At 49.7% G+C, this 14,088-nt stretch overlaps 1 protein-coding gene across 1 annotated transcript in view; it reads left to right on the top strand.

Moving 5' to 3' along the window:
* The window catches only part of LOC137369734 (uncharacterized), an 83,322-nt gene that overhangs the window by 48,316 nt on the left and 20,918 nt on the right, over window positions 1-14,088 (top strand). Inside the window, 1 exon segment of the mRNA XM_068031119.1 lies at window positions 8,399-8,543. Coding sequence (XP_067887220.1) covers window positions 8,399-8,543 — 145 coding nt within the window.

Here is a 14,088-nt window from a genome sequence, read left to right as displayed (position 1 = left end):
AACCCTTGGTTTTCAAGTATCATTCTGGTAAATCTACACTGCACTCCCTCCAAGGCCAATGTAATCCTTCCTCTGTGATTGTAAAACCCAGGCCCATTTTCTTATCCTCTCTGTGAGCATGAAATTTATAACAACTACTACTTGCATTTATATAGCGCCTTTAGCATAATATACCCAAGGCACTTCATGGGAGCAATTATCTGACATTTGACACCAAGCCACGCAAAGAGATTTAGGACAGGTGACCAAAGCCTGGTCATAGAGGTATATTTAATGAGGAAAGGAAGGCGGAGAGGTTGGGGGGGGGTTGGGGGTTGGTGGCAGAATTCCAGAGCTCAGGGCCTTGCCAGCTGAAGACAGCACTGCTAATTGTGCAGGGATTCAAATCATGGGTGTGGAAGAGGCCAGAATTGGAGGAGTGCAGATGCCTCATAGGGCTGAAGAAGATCACGGAGATGGGAAAGGAGAAAGGCTATAGAGGGAATTGAAAACAAGGATGAGATTTTAATATCGAGGGGTTGCCTGACTGGGAGCCAATGAAGGGGTGCAGAGGGGGGGTGATGGGTGAACGGGAAGGGGTGCAGAGGGGGGTGATCGGTGAACGGGAAGGGGTGCAGAGGGGGTGTGATGGGTGAACGGGAAGGGGTGCAGAGGGGGTGTGATGGGTGAACGGGAAGGGGTGCAGAGGGGGTGTGATGGGTGAACGGGAAGGGGTGCAGAGGGGGTGTGATGGGTGAACGGGACTTAGCACAATTTAGGATATGGGCAGCAGAGTTTCAGATGGACTCGCGTTTAAGGAGGGTGAAGGTGAGAGGCTGGCCAGGAGACCGTGAGTGCAAACTTGTAGTTCATAGTCCAGTTAGATTTCCCCTATTGATTCCAGAATGGTGTTTACCACAAAAGAGTAAATGTGGAGTTTATATAAGGCAATTTTTTTGCAAATGTTTCTCGCGTGAACCTATGCCACAGCTGAATCTAGACATATGTTGGCAGATGGTCAGTCTATATAGTGTCAGCTGTGGCACTGTGGGTAGCACTCATGCCTCTGAGTTTGGTGGTCATGGGTCCAAGATCCACTTCAGAGACTTGAGCATGTAATCCAGGCTGATGGTCGCAGTGCCAGTACTGACGGGGGTCCCCGGAATCCTGGCCAATACTCACACATTTCTGTTTGTGGGATCTTGCTTTGTATAAATTGACTGCTGCATTTCTTAAATTACGACGTTGAATACACTTCACAAGTACCTCATTTGCTATATAGCTCTTTGGAACATTGAGGCCGTGAAAGTCGCTATACAAATGCGAGTTCATTCTTTGGCTTTACCCAAGTGACTTATTTTAAATATTTCCTTTTTAACAATCAACGTCAACCCGAGTTCATTCTTTGGCTTTACCCAAGTGACTTATTTTAAATATTTCCTTTTTAACAATCAACGTCAACCCTATCGAACTCTTTCATAATTTTAAGACCTCTATCAGGTCACCCTTTATGTGGAAGCTATCTCGTGATAGAGTGGGAGAGAGTAATTTAGGTTTTCAGCATTAGAATCATAGAAATTTGGACCCAGTTACAGCACATAAAGTGTCAGTGCTGGCTCTCCACAAGAGCCTAGTCCTACACCCCTATCTTTTCCCCATAGTCCTGCTCATTTTTGTCTCTTAATTATCTGTTTCCCTTTTTAAGTTAGCAGGCAAGGCTTTAAAAATGGCGCCAGCGCCTGCACACATGTACAGGCCGCCATTTTCTCCACCTGCTGCTTCGCCTGGCAGTGGGAGCATAAAACCCAGTCCGGGCAGTGCATTTCAGATCCTGACCAATCGCTGCACAGAAAATGTTTTTCCTCATGTTGCTTTTGATTCTTTTGCCAATCACCTTAAATCAGATTCCTCTGTTTTTTGACCCTTGTGCTCATGGGGACAGTTTCTCTCTATCTACGCCCCTCAAGATTTTCAACACCTCTATCAAATCTCCTCTTAATCTCTTCTCTAAGGAGAACAGCACCAGCTTCTCCAATCTGTCCACGTAACTGAACTCGAGTCATAGAGAGACACAGCACTGAAACAGGCCCTTCGGCCCACCGAGTCTGTGCCGACCAACAACCACCCATTTTTATACTAATCCTACATTAATCCCATATCCTCTACCACATCCCCAACATTCTCCTACCACCTACCTACACGAGGGGCAATTTACAATGGCCAATTTACCTATCAACCTGCAAGTCTTTGGCTGTGGGAGGAAACCGGAGCACCCGGCGGAAACCCACGCGGTCACAGGGAGAACTTGCAAACTCCGCACAGGTAGTACTCAGAATTGAACCCGGGTTGCTGGAGCTGTGAGGCTGTGGTGCTAACCACTGCGCCACTGTGCCGCCCAACTCTCCCACCCCTGGAACCATTCTCGTGAATCTTCTGCACCCTCTCCAATGCCTTCGCATCCTTCCTAAAGTGTGGTGCCCAGAATTGGACGCAACACTCCAATTGAGGCTGATCCAGTGTTTTATAAAGATTTACCAAACCTTCCTTTAATGTGCTAACCCAGACCAATGCGAGATGCAATACACACCATAGTCATTTTTAATGAGTCTCCTTTTTGCTTTGCTTTCTTACTGAAGAATGCGTGGCAACACCTGAGATCAGCTTAAACAGTTACTCATGCAAAACAGAAGATGGATAAATAATTTTGCACTAGTCCATCATCTTGCATAAATGTCTCTCTCTCTCTCCCCCCCCCTCACTCTCTCTCTCTCTCCCCCCCCCTCACTCTCTCTCTCTCTCTCCCCCCTCACTCTCTCTCTCTCTCTCCCCCCTCACTCTCTCTCTCTCTCTCCCCCCCTCACTCTCTCTCTCTCCCCCCCTCACTCTCTCTCTCTCCCCCCTCACTCTCTCTCTCTCCCCCCCTCACACTCTCTCTCTCCCCCCCTCACTCTCTCTCTCTCCCCCCCTCACTCTCTCCCCCCCCTCACTCTCTCCCCCCCCTCACTCTCTCCCCCCCCCTCACTCTCTCTCTCCCCCCCTCACTCTCTCTCTCCCCCCCTCACTCTCTCTCTCCCCCCCTCACTCTCTCTCTCCCCCCCTCACTCTCTCTCTCTCCCCCCCCTCACTCTCTCTCTCCCCCCCTCACTCTCTCTCTCCCCCCCTCACTCTCTCTCTCCCCCCCCCTCACTCTCTCTCTCCCCCCCCTCACTCTCTCTCTCCCCCCCTCACTCTCTCTCTCCCCCCCTCACTCTCTCTCTCCCCCCCCTCACTCTCTCTCTCTCTCCCCCCCCTCACTCTCTCTCTCCCCCCCTCACTCTCTCTCTCCCCCCCCTCACTCTCTCTCTCCCCCCCCTCACTCTCTCTCTCCCCCCCTCACTCTCTCTCTCCCCCCCTCACTCTCTCTCTCCCCCCCTCACTCTCTCTCTCCCCCCCCTCACTCTCTCTCTCCCCCCCCCTCACTCTCTCTCTCCCCCCCCTCACTCTCTCTCTCCCCCCCCTCACTCTCTCTCTCCCCCCCCTCACTCTCTCTCTCCCCCCCCTCACTCTCTCTCTCCCCCCCTCACTCTCTCTCTCCCCCCCTCACTCTCTCTCTCCCCCCCTCACTCTCTCTCTCCCCCCCTCACTCTCTCTCTCCCCCCCTCACTCTCTCTCTCCCCCCCTCACTCTCTCTCTCCCCCCCTCACTCTCTCTCTCCCCCCCTCACTCTCTCTCTCCCCCCCTCACTCTCTCTCTCCCCCCCCTCGCTCTCTCTCTCCCCCCCTCGCTCTCTCTCCCCCTCCCTCGCTCTCTCTCTCTACCCCCCTCGCTCTCTCTCTCCCCCCCTCGCTCTCTCGCTCTCCCCCTCGCTCTCTCGCTCTCCCCCTCGCTCTCTCTCTCCCCCCCTCGCTCTCTCTCTCCCCCCCTCGCTCTCTCTCTCCCCCCCTCGCTCTCTCTCTCCCCCCTCGCTCTCTCTCTCCCCCCCTCGCTCTCTCTCTCCCCCCCTCGCTCTCTCTCTCCCCCCCTCGCTCTCTCTCCCCCCCTCGCTCTCTCTCTCCCCCCCTCGCTCTCTCTCTCCCCCCCTCGCTCTCTCTCTCCCCCCCTCGCTCTCTCTCTCCCCCCCTCGCTCTCTCTCTCCCCCCCTCGCTCTCTCTCTCCCCCCCTCGCTCTCTCTCTCCCCCCCTCGCTCTCTCTCTCCCCCCCTCGCTCTCTCTCTCCCCCCCTCGCTCTCTCTCTCCCCCCCTCGCTCTCTCTCTCCCCCCCTCGCTCTCTCTCTCCCCCCCTCGCTCTCTCTCTCCCCCCCTCGCTCTCTCTCTCCCCCCCTCGCTCTCTCTCTCCCCCCCTCGCTCTCTCTCTCCCCACCTCGCTCTCTCTCTCCCCACCTCGCTCTCTCTCTCCCCCCCCTCGCTCTCTCTCTCCCCCCCTCGCTCTCTCTCTCCCCCCTCGCTCTCTCTCTCCCCCCCTCGCTCTCTCTCTCCCCCCCTCGCTCTCTCTCTCCCCCCCTCGCTCTCTCTCTCCCCCCCTCGCTCTCTCTCTCCCCCCCTCGCTCTCTCTCTCCCCCCCTCGCTCTCTCTCTCCCCCCCTCGCTCTCTCTCTCCCCCCCTCGCTCTCTCTCTCCCCCCCTCGCTCTCTCTCTCCCCCCCTCGCTCTCTCTCTCCCCCCCCCTCGCTCTCTCTCTCCCCCCCTCGCTCTCTCTCTCCCCCCCTCGCTCTCTCTCTCCCCCCCTCGCTCTCTCTCTCCCCCCCTCGCTCTCTCTCTCCCCCCCTCGCTCTCTCTCTCTCCCCCCTCGCTCTCTCTCTCTCCCCCCCTCGCTCTCTCTCTCTCCCCCCCTCGCTCTCTCTCTCTCCCCCCCTCGCTCTCTCTCTCTCCCCCCCTCGCTCTCTCTCTCTCCCCCCCTCGCTCTCTCTCTCCCCCCCCCTCGCTCTCTCTCTCCCCCCCCCTCGCTCTCTCTCTCCCCCCCCCTCGCTCTCTCTCTCCCCCCCCCTCGCTCTCTCTCTCCCCCCCCCTCGCTCTCTCTCTCCCCCCCCCTCGCTCTCTCTCTCCCCCCCCCTCGCTCTCTCTCTCCCCCCCCCTCGCTCTCTCTCTCCCCCCCCTCGCTCTCTCTCTCCCCCCCCTCGCTCTCTCTCTCCCCCCCCTCGCTCTCTCTCTCCCCCCCCTCGCTCTCTCTCTCCCCCCCCTCGCTCTCTCTCTCCCCCCCTCGCTCTCTCTCTCCCCCCCCTCGCTCTCTCTCTCTCTCCCCCCCTCGCTCTCTCTCTCTCTCCCCCCCCTCGCTCTCTCTCTCCCCCCCTCGCTCTCTCTCTCCCCCCCCTCGCTCTCTCTCTCCCCCCCCTCGCTCTCTCTCTCCCCCCCCTCGCTCTCTCTCTCCCCCCCCTCGCTCTCTCTCTCCCCCCCCTCGCTCTCTCTCTCCCCCCCCTCGCTCTCTCTCTTTCCCCCCCCCCCCCGCTCACTCTCTCTCTCTTCCCCCCCCCCCCACCTTTTCTTTTGCATTTAACGCAGTGTGATTTAAATATAGTGTTTTCTTTCTCAGCATTTGGAATAATTCCTCAATTGCTGGTTTTTCAGTGCTGAGCAGAACACAGAAGGGTTCTTCAGAAAAATGTTTCCTCAAATAAAATCCAGTTAACTTGGTAACTCGGCTAGAATATCCAGATATGAATTATCTTTATAAATCAATGGTTACACCACCACTGGAATATTGTGCCCATTTCTGGGTGCCACACTTTAGGAAGGTTGCCAGTGCCTTGTAGAACATGCAGAGGAGATTTACTAGAATGTACCAGGGATGAAGACGGCACAGCAAGATTTCCAAATAGATTATGACCAGATCATCTGTTCTGTTGAGGCACAAATATGGGCTGGAATGTTCCTTCCTCCTCTTCTTTGAATTAGTGCCATGTGTTCTCTTGCGTCCACCAGAGAGAGCAGATGGGGCCTTGGTTTAATGTCTCCCTCAGTATTCGACCAACAGCGCAGCGCTCCCTCAGTACTGCCTCCCTGACAATGTGGCGCTCCCTCAGTACTGCCCCTCCAACAGTGCAGCGCTCCCTCAGTACTACCTCCCCGACAATGCAGTGCACCCTCAGTACTGCCCCTCCAACATGCCCTCCAATGCATCTCTCCCTTGGTACCTCGACAGTGCAGCTGTCCCTCAGCACTGCGCCTCCGACAATGCAGCTCTCCCTCGGTACTGGCCCTCTGACAGTGCAGCTGTCCCTCAGCACTGCCCCTCCAACAATGCATCTCTCCCTTGGTACTGGCCCTCCGACAGTGCAGCTGTCCCTAGCACTGCGCCTCCGACAATGCAGCCTCCTGTACTGCCCCTCTAACATTGCAGCGCTCCTCAGGGACCTGCCTCCCTCCGACAGTGCAGCGTTCCGTCAGTATTGACCCTCCAACAGTGCAATGCTCCCTCAGTACTTCCTCTCCGACAATGCATCTCTCCCTTGGTACTGGCCCTCCGACAGTGCAGTGTTCCCTCGGTACTGGCCCTCCGACAGTCCAGCACACTCTCAGTAGGGGAGTTTCAGCCCAAATTTTGTACTCGTCTATGGAATTGGACTTGAATCCATGACGACTCAGAATTAAGTATGTGACCCATTGAGCCACCGATTTTAGACCGACAGGGCTTAAAATTGCAAGGCCCCTTTCTGCCTTGCTGAAGCAATCAGCCTACTATGGCCACGACTTTGTCCCAGTCACGTGGTGGGGATGTTTTACATAACTGATGGGTCATTTCTGACATCCCTTGACCATCTATCCATGGGGCTGAGGAATTTCGAAATGGCAACTTGTTGCTAATTTACCGGCCAGAATTTACTTGTGCAGGGCGTGAGAGTCCCCTGCGGAATTTCATTTAGATTCAGAGCTGTACTTTCAACATAACAGGAATGAATTATTCAACACCAAATAGTGTGTTAAAACAATAATTTTATTGAACGATTATTAAGTAATTATTATACAATTAGTAATGCCAAAAAAGGAAAGAAAAGTAACTTTATTAAAAAAGAACGGAAGGAAAAGTGTATAGAAAGACAAAAAAACTTGCAGCACACTGCTGTAACTTCAAATTAGTCTGTTCACGACAGCTCCCTAAAATGGTACTGTTTCCCCCTTGGTACATACGCCACCAAGTCTCTGGAGAACCTTACACGGGGATGGGCTCTCCAGTCAGTCACTCCGTCGATGTCCTTTCCACCGTAGTCTTCAGTAGTTGACTGGTCCACTCCGGCCACAGCTCCCAATGTTGGATGCTGTTCCCCTTTAAGTCCAATTTCTGGCTCCATTCCAGCTTTGAGGTTTCCATCAGAATTTCTCAAGACAAGAGTCTGACAACCATGAATCCTTATCAAATTCTTCTCAGAGACACTCCGAGGCCGTTCAGGCTGTTGACACTTCCTTTGATGGCGTCTCTCACCTGCCATCAATTAGATAATACTGTCCATCAATCAAACTCCATCTGCTGACTCCACACCGTAGTGGACCACCCCATGTGCAAGGTTATCCATCATCCTGGCTTGTAGTTCAAGGGTCATCGAATCCCGTAAGAACTGACTTCTGTTGAAACAATGGGAGACAACCATTATTTTTACGAAGAGAAAAACAGTTTAGACAAAACAATAGCTGAGCATGACTTGGCCTGACCAGCGTGAAAACAAAAGGATAAAGTTTGGGAAAAACATGTTCATACTTCATACTAATTGCCATTGATTACATAATTGATTAATTACGTGACTTAATCAGAGCACAATCACACTTGATTTTAAATCAGTGTCTACAGAGTAACCTTTAAAAATTCTCTACAGGTTTAATACAGGTTTTTGAAAAATCAAAAGCAAGGCAGAAGTAAAATGCAAAAACATACAAAAAGTAGTGGCTGCAGACCTCAGGCGTACTCTTGAATGCAAGGCAAATTTCTCAAGTGATTCCTCTGTTAGGAAACCAGCCATTTGCAGCTTTTGTGGGTCCCATTTCCAGATCAGGGGAGTTGAGTATTTTTCTTTGCACACTGTGAGTTGTTGTGATCTGGAAGGCGCTGCCTGAGAAGGGCGGTGGAAGCAGATTCGATAATAACTTTCAAAAGGGAATTGGATAAATACTTAAAAAGGAAAATAATTTACAGGGCTATGAGGAAAGAGCAGGGGGGAGCAGAGCTAATTGGATAGCTTTCTCAACGAGCCGACACTGGTCTGATGGGTTAAATGGCCTCCTTTTGTACTGTACCATTCTATTAATACAATAGAAGGGTTTAAGGTTTTACAAAAAAGTAAGTCGTGATGTGGCCTGACATTAAATTAAGAGCATCGTTTTTGCAACTCTGTGCCATTGCACATTTGTTTTTTCTGAAATGTTATGCCTCATTTGTGTTGCCTGCAATAACTTGTCATCAGTTTAAAAATGTGTCTTTGGGTGTCCAACACTTGAGTTTTCTGTTGCCTTGTTGCAGAATTGGTCGTCTCTTTGATGGCACTGAACCCATTGTCCTGGACAGCCTCAAACAACATTACTTCATTGACAGAGATGGCCAGATGTTCCGTTACATTTTAAACTTCCTTCGTACTTCAAAGCTCCTTATTCCTGACGATTTCAAAGTAAGTTGGCACGTTCAAAAAAAAAACTCCACAAATATCTCATGTTGCAATTTAGAGTCAGGAAATGGTAGTGAAATTCTCCCCAAAATTTCCAATGAGCAACGGCACTGGAACTACACTGTTTGGGGCAATATTTGACTTTGTTTTATTCAGGATGTGGGCATCGCTGGAAGGCCAGCATTTATTGCCCATCCCGAATTGCCCTTGATCAGATACTGGCGACAACCAATTGGCTTGTTCGGCCACTTCAGAGGACAATTAAGAGTCAACCACATTGGTGTGGGTCTGGAGTCACATGTAGGCCAGACCGGGTAAGGATGGCAGATTTCTTTCCCTAAAGGACATTGGTGAACCAGGTGGGACAATTCAATATGTTACCACTATTGATACTAACTTTTTCCAGATTTATTTAATTAACAAATTCACAAACTGCCATGTTGGGATTTAAACTTCTGTCTCTGGATTTTTATCCACAGGCCTTTGGATTACTAGTCCAGTGACATAGACACATTGCTGTCGTACTCTTTAAATACCATGCCCTATTTTGTGATTGTGTGATATGAATGAAAGTTAATTGGTTTCAGCGCAAATAGAAATCGTGAGACATGTCTAGAATGAATTGGTTGAAAAGGGTGGAAGCATATTCAGGACTAACTTTCAAAAGGGAATTGGATAAATGTTTGAAAAGGAAAAATTTGCACTGTTGTGGGGGAAGGGCACAGGGGACTGGGACTAATTGGATAGCTCTTTCAGTGAGCCAGCATAGGCCTGATGGGCTGAATGGTCTCTCTCTATGCTGCAGGATTCAATGTAAAGCAGGCTGTTGATTCAGCTAGCACCTGCACAATATTGCACACTTTTTGCATGAGTAAATGAGTTCTGGTCAACTGAAAGTTACCATTATGATCAACAGTGCTTTGCAGAATTAGACTTGTACCAGTTGTGAGCTTTTAATTCTGTTTCCTCTCCTTCCTTTACCTGAGAAATTAGGAGACGGAAGCAGATATTCTTATTAGGGTTTTCTGTCTATACAGGAATTAGCCAATCAAAATGACATGTAACCGCTAACATTAACATGCATACCCTGGGAAAACGACAGACAAGAGCAGCAATCCACATAGGCAGCAGTTGAGTGGTTAGCGAGATGGAAGCTCAGTATTCCAGAAAGAAGAAGGTTGAGAGGAAACCTGTTGAATTATATAGAATCAGACATGTTATGATCCCCGTGGAGATCAACTAACCAAAAGAACTGAATTTATCGAACAACCCCAGTAAAAAAGAACAAATGGACAAGATTTCATTTTTATAACTTTTACTTTAACAAACCAAAATCAACATAAATTAAACATGAATTAACAGACAAATCACGGTCAATATATATTGGGGAGACTGTGACACAGTGGTAATGTCACTGGACTAGTAATCCAGAGCTCAGGCTAATGCTCTAGGGACACGAGTTTGAATCCCACCACAGCAGAAGGTGAAATTTGAATTCAATTAATAAATCTGGAATTAAAAGCTAGTCTAATAGTGACCATGAAACCATTTTCGATTGTTGTAAAAACTCATCTGGTTCGCTGATGTCCTTTAGGGAAGGAAATCTGCTGTCCTTACCTTGTCTGGTCTTACCTGTGACTCCACCCCCACAGTAACGTGGTTGACTCTTAAATGCCCTCTGAAATGTCCTAGCTAGCCACTCAGTTCAAAGGTAGTTAGGATGGGCAATAAATGCTGGCCTAGCCAGTGATGCCCACATCCCACAAAAAAAAAATTACACATTAACTATCGGATGCAACAATGTGTCACAGATGTCACAGATTTACTGGGCAGTCCAGTCAGCATATATTACAGCCAATTACAGCCACAAAGTCCTTCAAAAGTCTGAACTTCTTCAGGTAGATTTCCAGTTCCTGTCTCCCAAGATGCATTCACTGATCATCCAACAGCAGTTCCCCTTCAATCCCTAGCTCCACGGGTATGGTCTTCAGCGAACTGGTGCACTTCTTCAGAACTTCCTCAGCTCTGCTTCCTCTTCTTTGGCCTCCTTATCTCGAGAGACAATGGGTAAGCGCCTGCAGGTGGTCAGTGGTGTGTGGAGCAGCGCCTGGAGTGGCTATAAAGGCCAATTCTAGAGTGACAGACTCTTCCACAGGCACTGCAGATAAAATTGGTTGTCGGGGCTGTTACACAGTTGGCTGTCTCCTTGCGCCTCTGTCTTTTTTCCTGCCAACAGCCAAGTCTCTTCAACTCGCCACACTTTAGCCCCGCCTTTATGGTTGTCCGCCAGCTCTGGCGATCACTGGCAACTGACTCCCACGACTTGTGATCAATGTCACAGGACTTCATGTCTCATTTGCAGACGTCTTTAAAGCGGAGTCATGGATGGCCGGTGGGTCTGATACCAGTTACGAGCTCGCTGTACAATGTGTCTTTGGGCATCCTGCCATCTTCCATGCGGCTCACATGGCCAAGCCATCTCAAGCACCGCTGGCTCAGTCGGGTGTATATGCTGGGGATGTTGGCCGCCTTGAGGACTTCTGCGTTGGTGATACGGTCCTGCCACCTGATGCCAAGGATTCTCCGGAGGCAGCGAAGATGGAATGAGTTGAGATGTCGCTCTTGGCTGACATACGTTGTCCAGGCCTCACTGCCATAGACCAAGGTACTGAGGACACAGGCTTGAAACACTCGGACTTTTGTGTTCCGTGTCAGTGCGCCATTTCCCCACACCCTCTTGGCCAGTCTGGACATAGCAGTGGATGCCTTTCCCATGCGCTTGTTGATTTCTGCATCAAGAGACAGGTTACTGGTGATAGTTGAGCCTAGGTAGCTGAACTCTTGAACCATTTCCAGAGCGTGGTCGCCGATATTGATGGATGGAGCATTTCTGACGTCCTGTCCCATGATGTTCGTTTTCTTGAGGCTGATGGTTAGGCCAAATTCATTGCAGGCAGCCGCAAACCTGTCGAGTCTCTGCAGACACTCTTCAGTGTGAGATGTTAAAGCAGCATCGTCAGCAAAGAGGAGATCCCTGATGAGGACTTTCCGTACTTTGACCTTCGCTCTAAGACGGGCAAGGTTGAACAACCTGCCATCTGATCTTGTGTGGAGGAAAATTCCTTCTTCTGAAGACTTGAACGCATGTGAGAGCAGCAGGGAGAAGAAGATCCCAAACAGTGTAGGTGCGAGAACACAGCCCTGTTTCAGGCCACACAGGATAGGAAAGGGGTCTGATGAGGCATCGCTATGCTGAATTGTGCCTTTCATATTGTCTTGGAATGAGGTGATAATACTTAGTAGCTTTGGTGGACATCCAATCTTTGCTAGTAGTCTGAAGGGACCACGTCTGCTGACGAGGTCAAAGGCTTTGGTGAGATCTATGAAAGCAACGTAGAGGGGCATCTGTTGTTCGCGGCATTTCTCCTGTACCTGGCAAAGAGAGAACAGCATGTCAATGGTGGATCTCTCTGCTCGAAAGCAGCACTATGCCTCAGGGTAGACACGCTCAGCCAGCTTCTGGAGTCTGTTTAAAACAACTCGAGCAAAGACTTTCCCCACTATGCTGAGCAGGGCGATTCCACGGTAGCTCTGCTCTGCTTACGACAGTCTTAATGGCGTGGATCCAACAGTTTTACCTTGATCCGAGCTCTTCAGTGACAACCCTGTGCATTGTATAGTCGCGTCTGGTTAATCAGTTACTTTAAGTAACAGAAAACAGCTGCATCAACTTGTATTTGTCTATGGCCAGCTCCCGGGCCCAGTCCTCACTTTCTTCAGCCTCTGACACACTGCAAACTTGTAATCTGAGCTTGGATGGCTCTGTGTCTATTTTATCTGGTTCCAACCAGTTCTGTCTCCCCAGAACCCTGAAGATTTAGTTCCACTTTTAGTTGGGGTCTATCTCAAAAAAGCAAGCTTTGAAACCAGGGTCAGTGCACCTAACAGAATATTCAACAAGTCATCTGTTCAGACAAAAGCTCACACACACTCCCCCACTGATCTTGCAAGCCACGTATTTCATCGCCGAAAGAGACCATTCGGCCCAACGTGCCTGTGCCGGCTCTTTGAAAGAGGTATCCAGTTAGTCTCTCTCTCTTACTCTTTCCCCATAGCCTTGCAGTGTTTTTCCCTTCAAGTTTATGTCCGACTTCCAATATACATATAAATGGTATAGAAAACGCAAATTCAGAATGTTACTTCTGACTAAGTCAAGAAAGTAAGAAAGTGGGGCCCAACAATGTGAGTAGTTTAAAATAGATTTTAAGAACTTATTTAATTAAAGTCTGATGCATTTTTGGAATAAAGTGAATTTACAATGTCCAACAGGCATTGAAAAGTAGAAACATGGAATCTGGCTTTGAATCTAACTACCATAGATTGCAAAAGCAAGGAAGTTACGCTAAGCCTTTATAAATCACTGGTTAGGCCTCAGCTGGAGTATTGTGTCCGATTCTGGGCACTACATTTTAGGAAGGATGTCAAGGCCTTGGAGGAGGTGCAGAGGAGATTTATTACACTGGTACCAGGGATGGACAACTCTCATGCCTGTTTCGTAGACTATGAAAAAGTGTTAAGTGTTAATCGGGTAAGATGGACAAAACCACTCGAAATGTTGAAAGATATAGGGGTGGACCGGAGGGATCAGAAAATGATCGTGGCATTGTGTATGAACCAAGAGGTCAGAACCAGGCATTGTTGGGGAGGCGTGCACCAGGGATGCCCATTGTCACCCCTACTATTCAACAACTATGCGGAGGCGCTGGTGAAGGATTCACTCAATGGTGGAGGCAGGAGTATAAGTCAGCAGTCATTTCGGACAGAAAGTCCAGGCAATGACGACTAGCACTATGGAAGGCATCAACGGATGATGGATTCCTTGAACAGGGTGGGGTATGGGATGAAGATTAACATCAAAAAGACAAAAGTGATAAAGGTGGGGAAAAAAAACATATTGGAGATAGACTTTAAAGTAAATGGATAACAACTGGAACAGGTGTCAGAGTTCAAATACCTTGGTACCATACTGACGGACGATGGGAGATGCACGCGAGAGATATGATCGAGAATTGCAATGGCAAAGAATGCATTGAGCAGACGAAAGGAGTTGTTAACCAAGGGGCTGCGCATCAACCTGAAAGTGGGAATTGTCAAACCAGTTATATGGAGTGTGCTCCTGTACAGAGCAGAGACATGGACCCTGTGCAAGGCAGACATCAAGAAGTTGGAAGCGTGTGAGAAGTGGTTCTGGAGACGAATTTTGAAGATTAGATGGTCAGAGAGGGTGAGAACTGACAACGTGCTCAGAAGTGTCAAGGAGAGTCGTTCCATCATCAAAACCATCATGAAGGCGAAAGTAGAACTGCACTGGTCACGTCATCAGACATGAAGGCCTACTGAAAAAGGTGATTGAAGGTAGAATAGAGGCTAAAAGACAAAGAGGAAGGAAGAGACTAGCAATCCTAGATATGATGAAGAAAGGATGATGCGAGTATCTAAAGAAAAGGGCCAGAGACAGGCAGATGTAAGAATGGGGAAAGAACCTGCC

This window comes from Heterodontus francisci, chromosome 5 (genome assembly GCF_036365525.1).
Source record: "Heterodontus francisci isolate sHetFra1 chromosome 5, sHetFra1.hap1, whole genome shotgun sequence".
NCBI classification, from domain to species: Eukaryota; Metazoa; Chordata; class Chondrichthyes; order Heterodontiformes; family Heterodontidae; genus Heterodontus; species Heterodontus francisci.
Note: the sequence above shows the minus strand (reverse complement) of the source record. Positions and strands in the feature narration are given on the sequence as shown.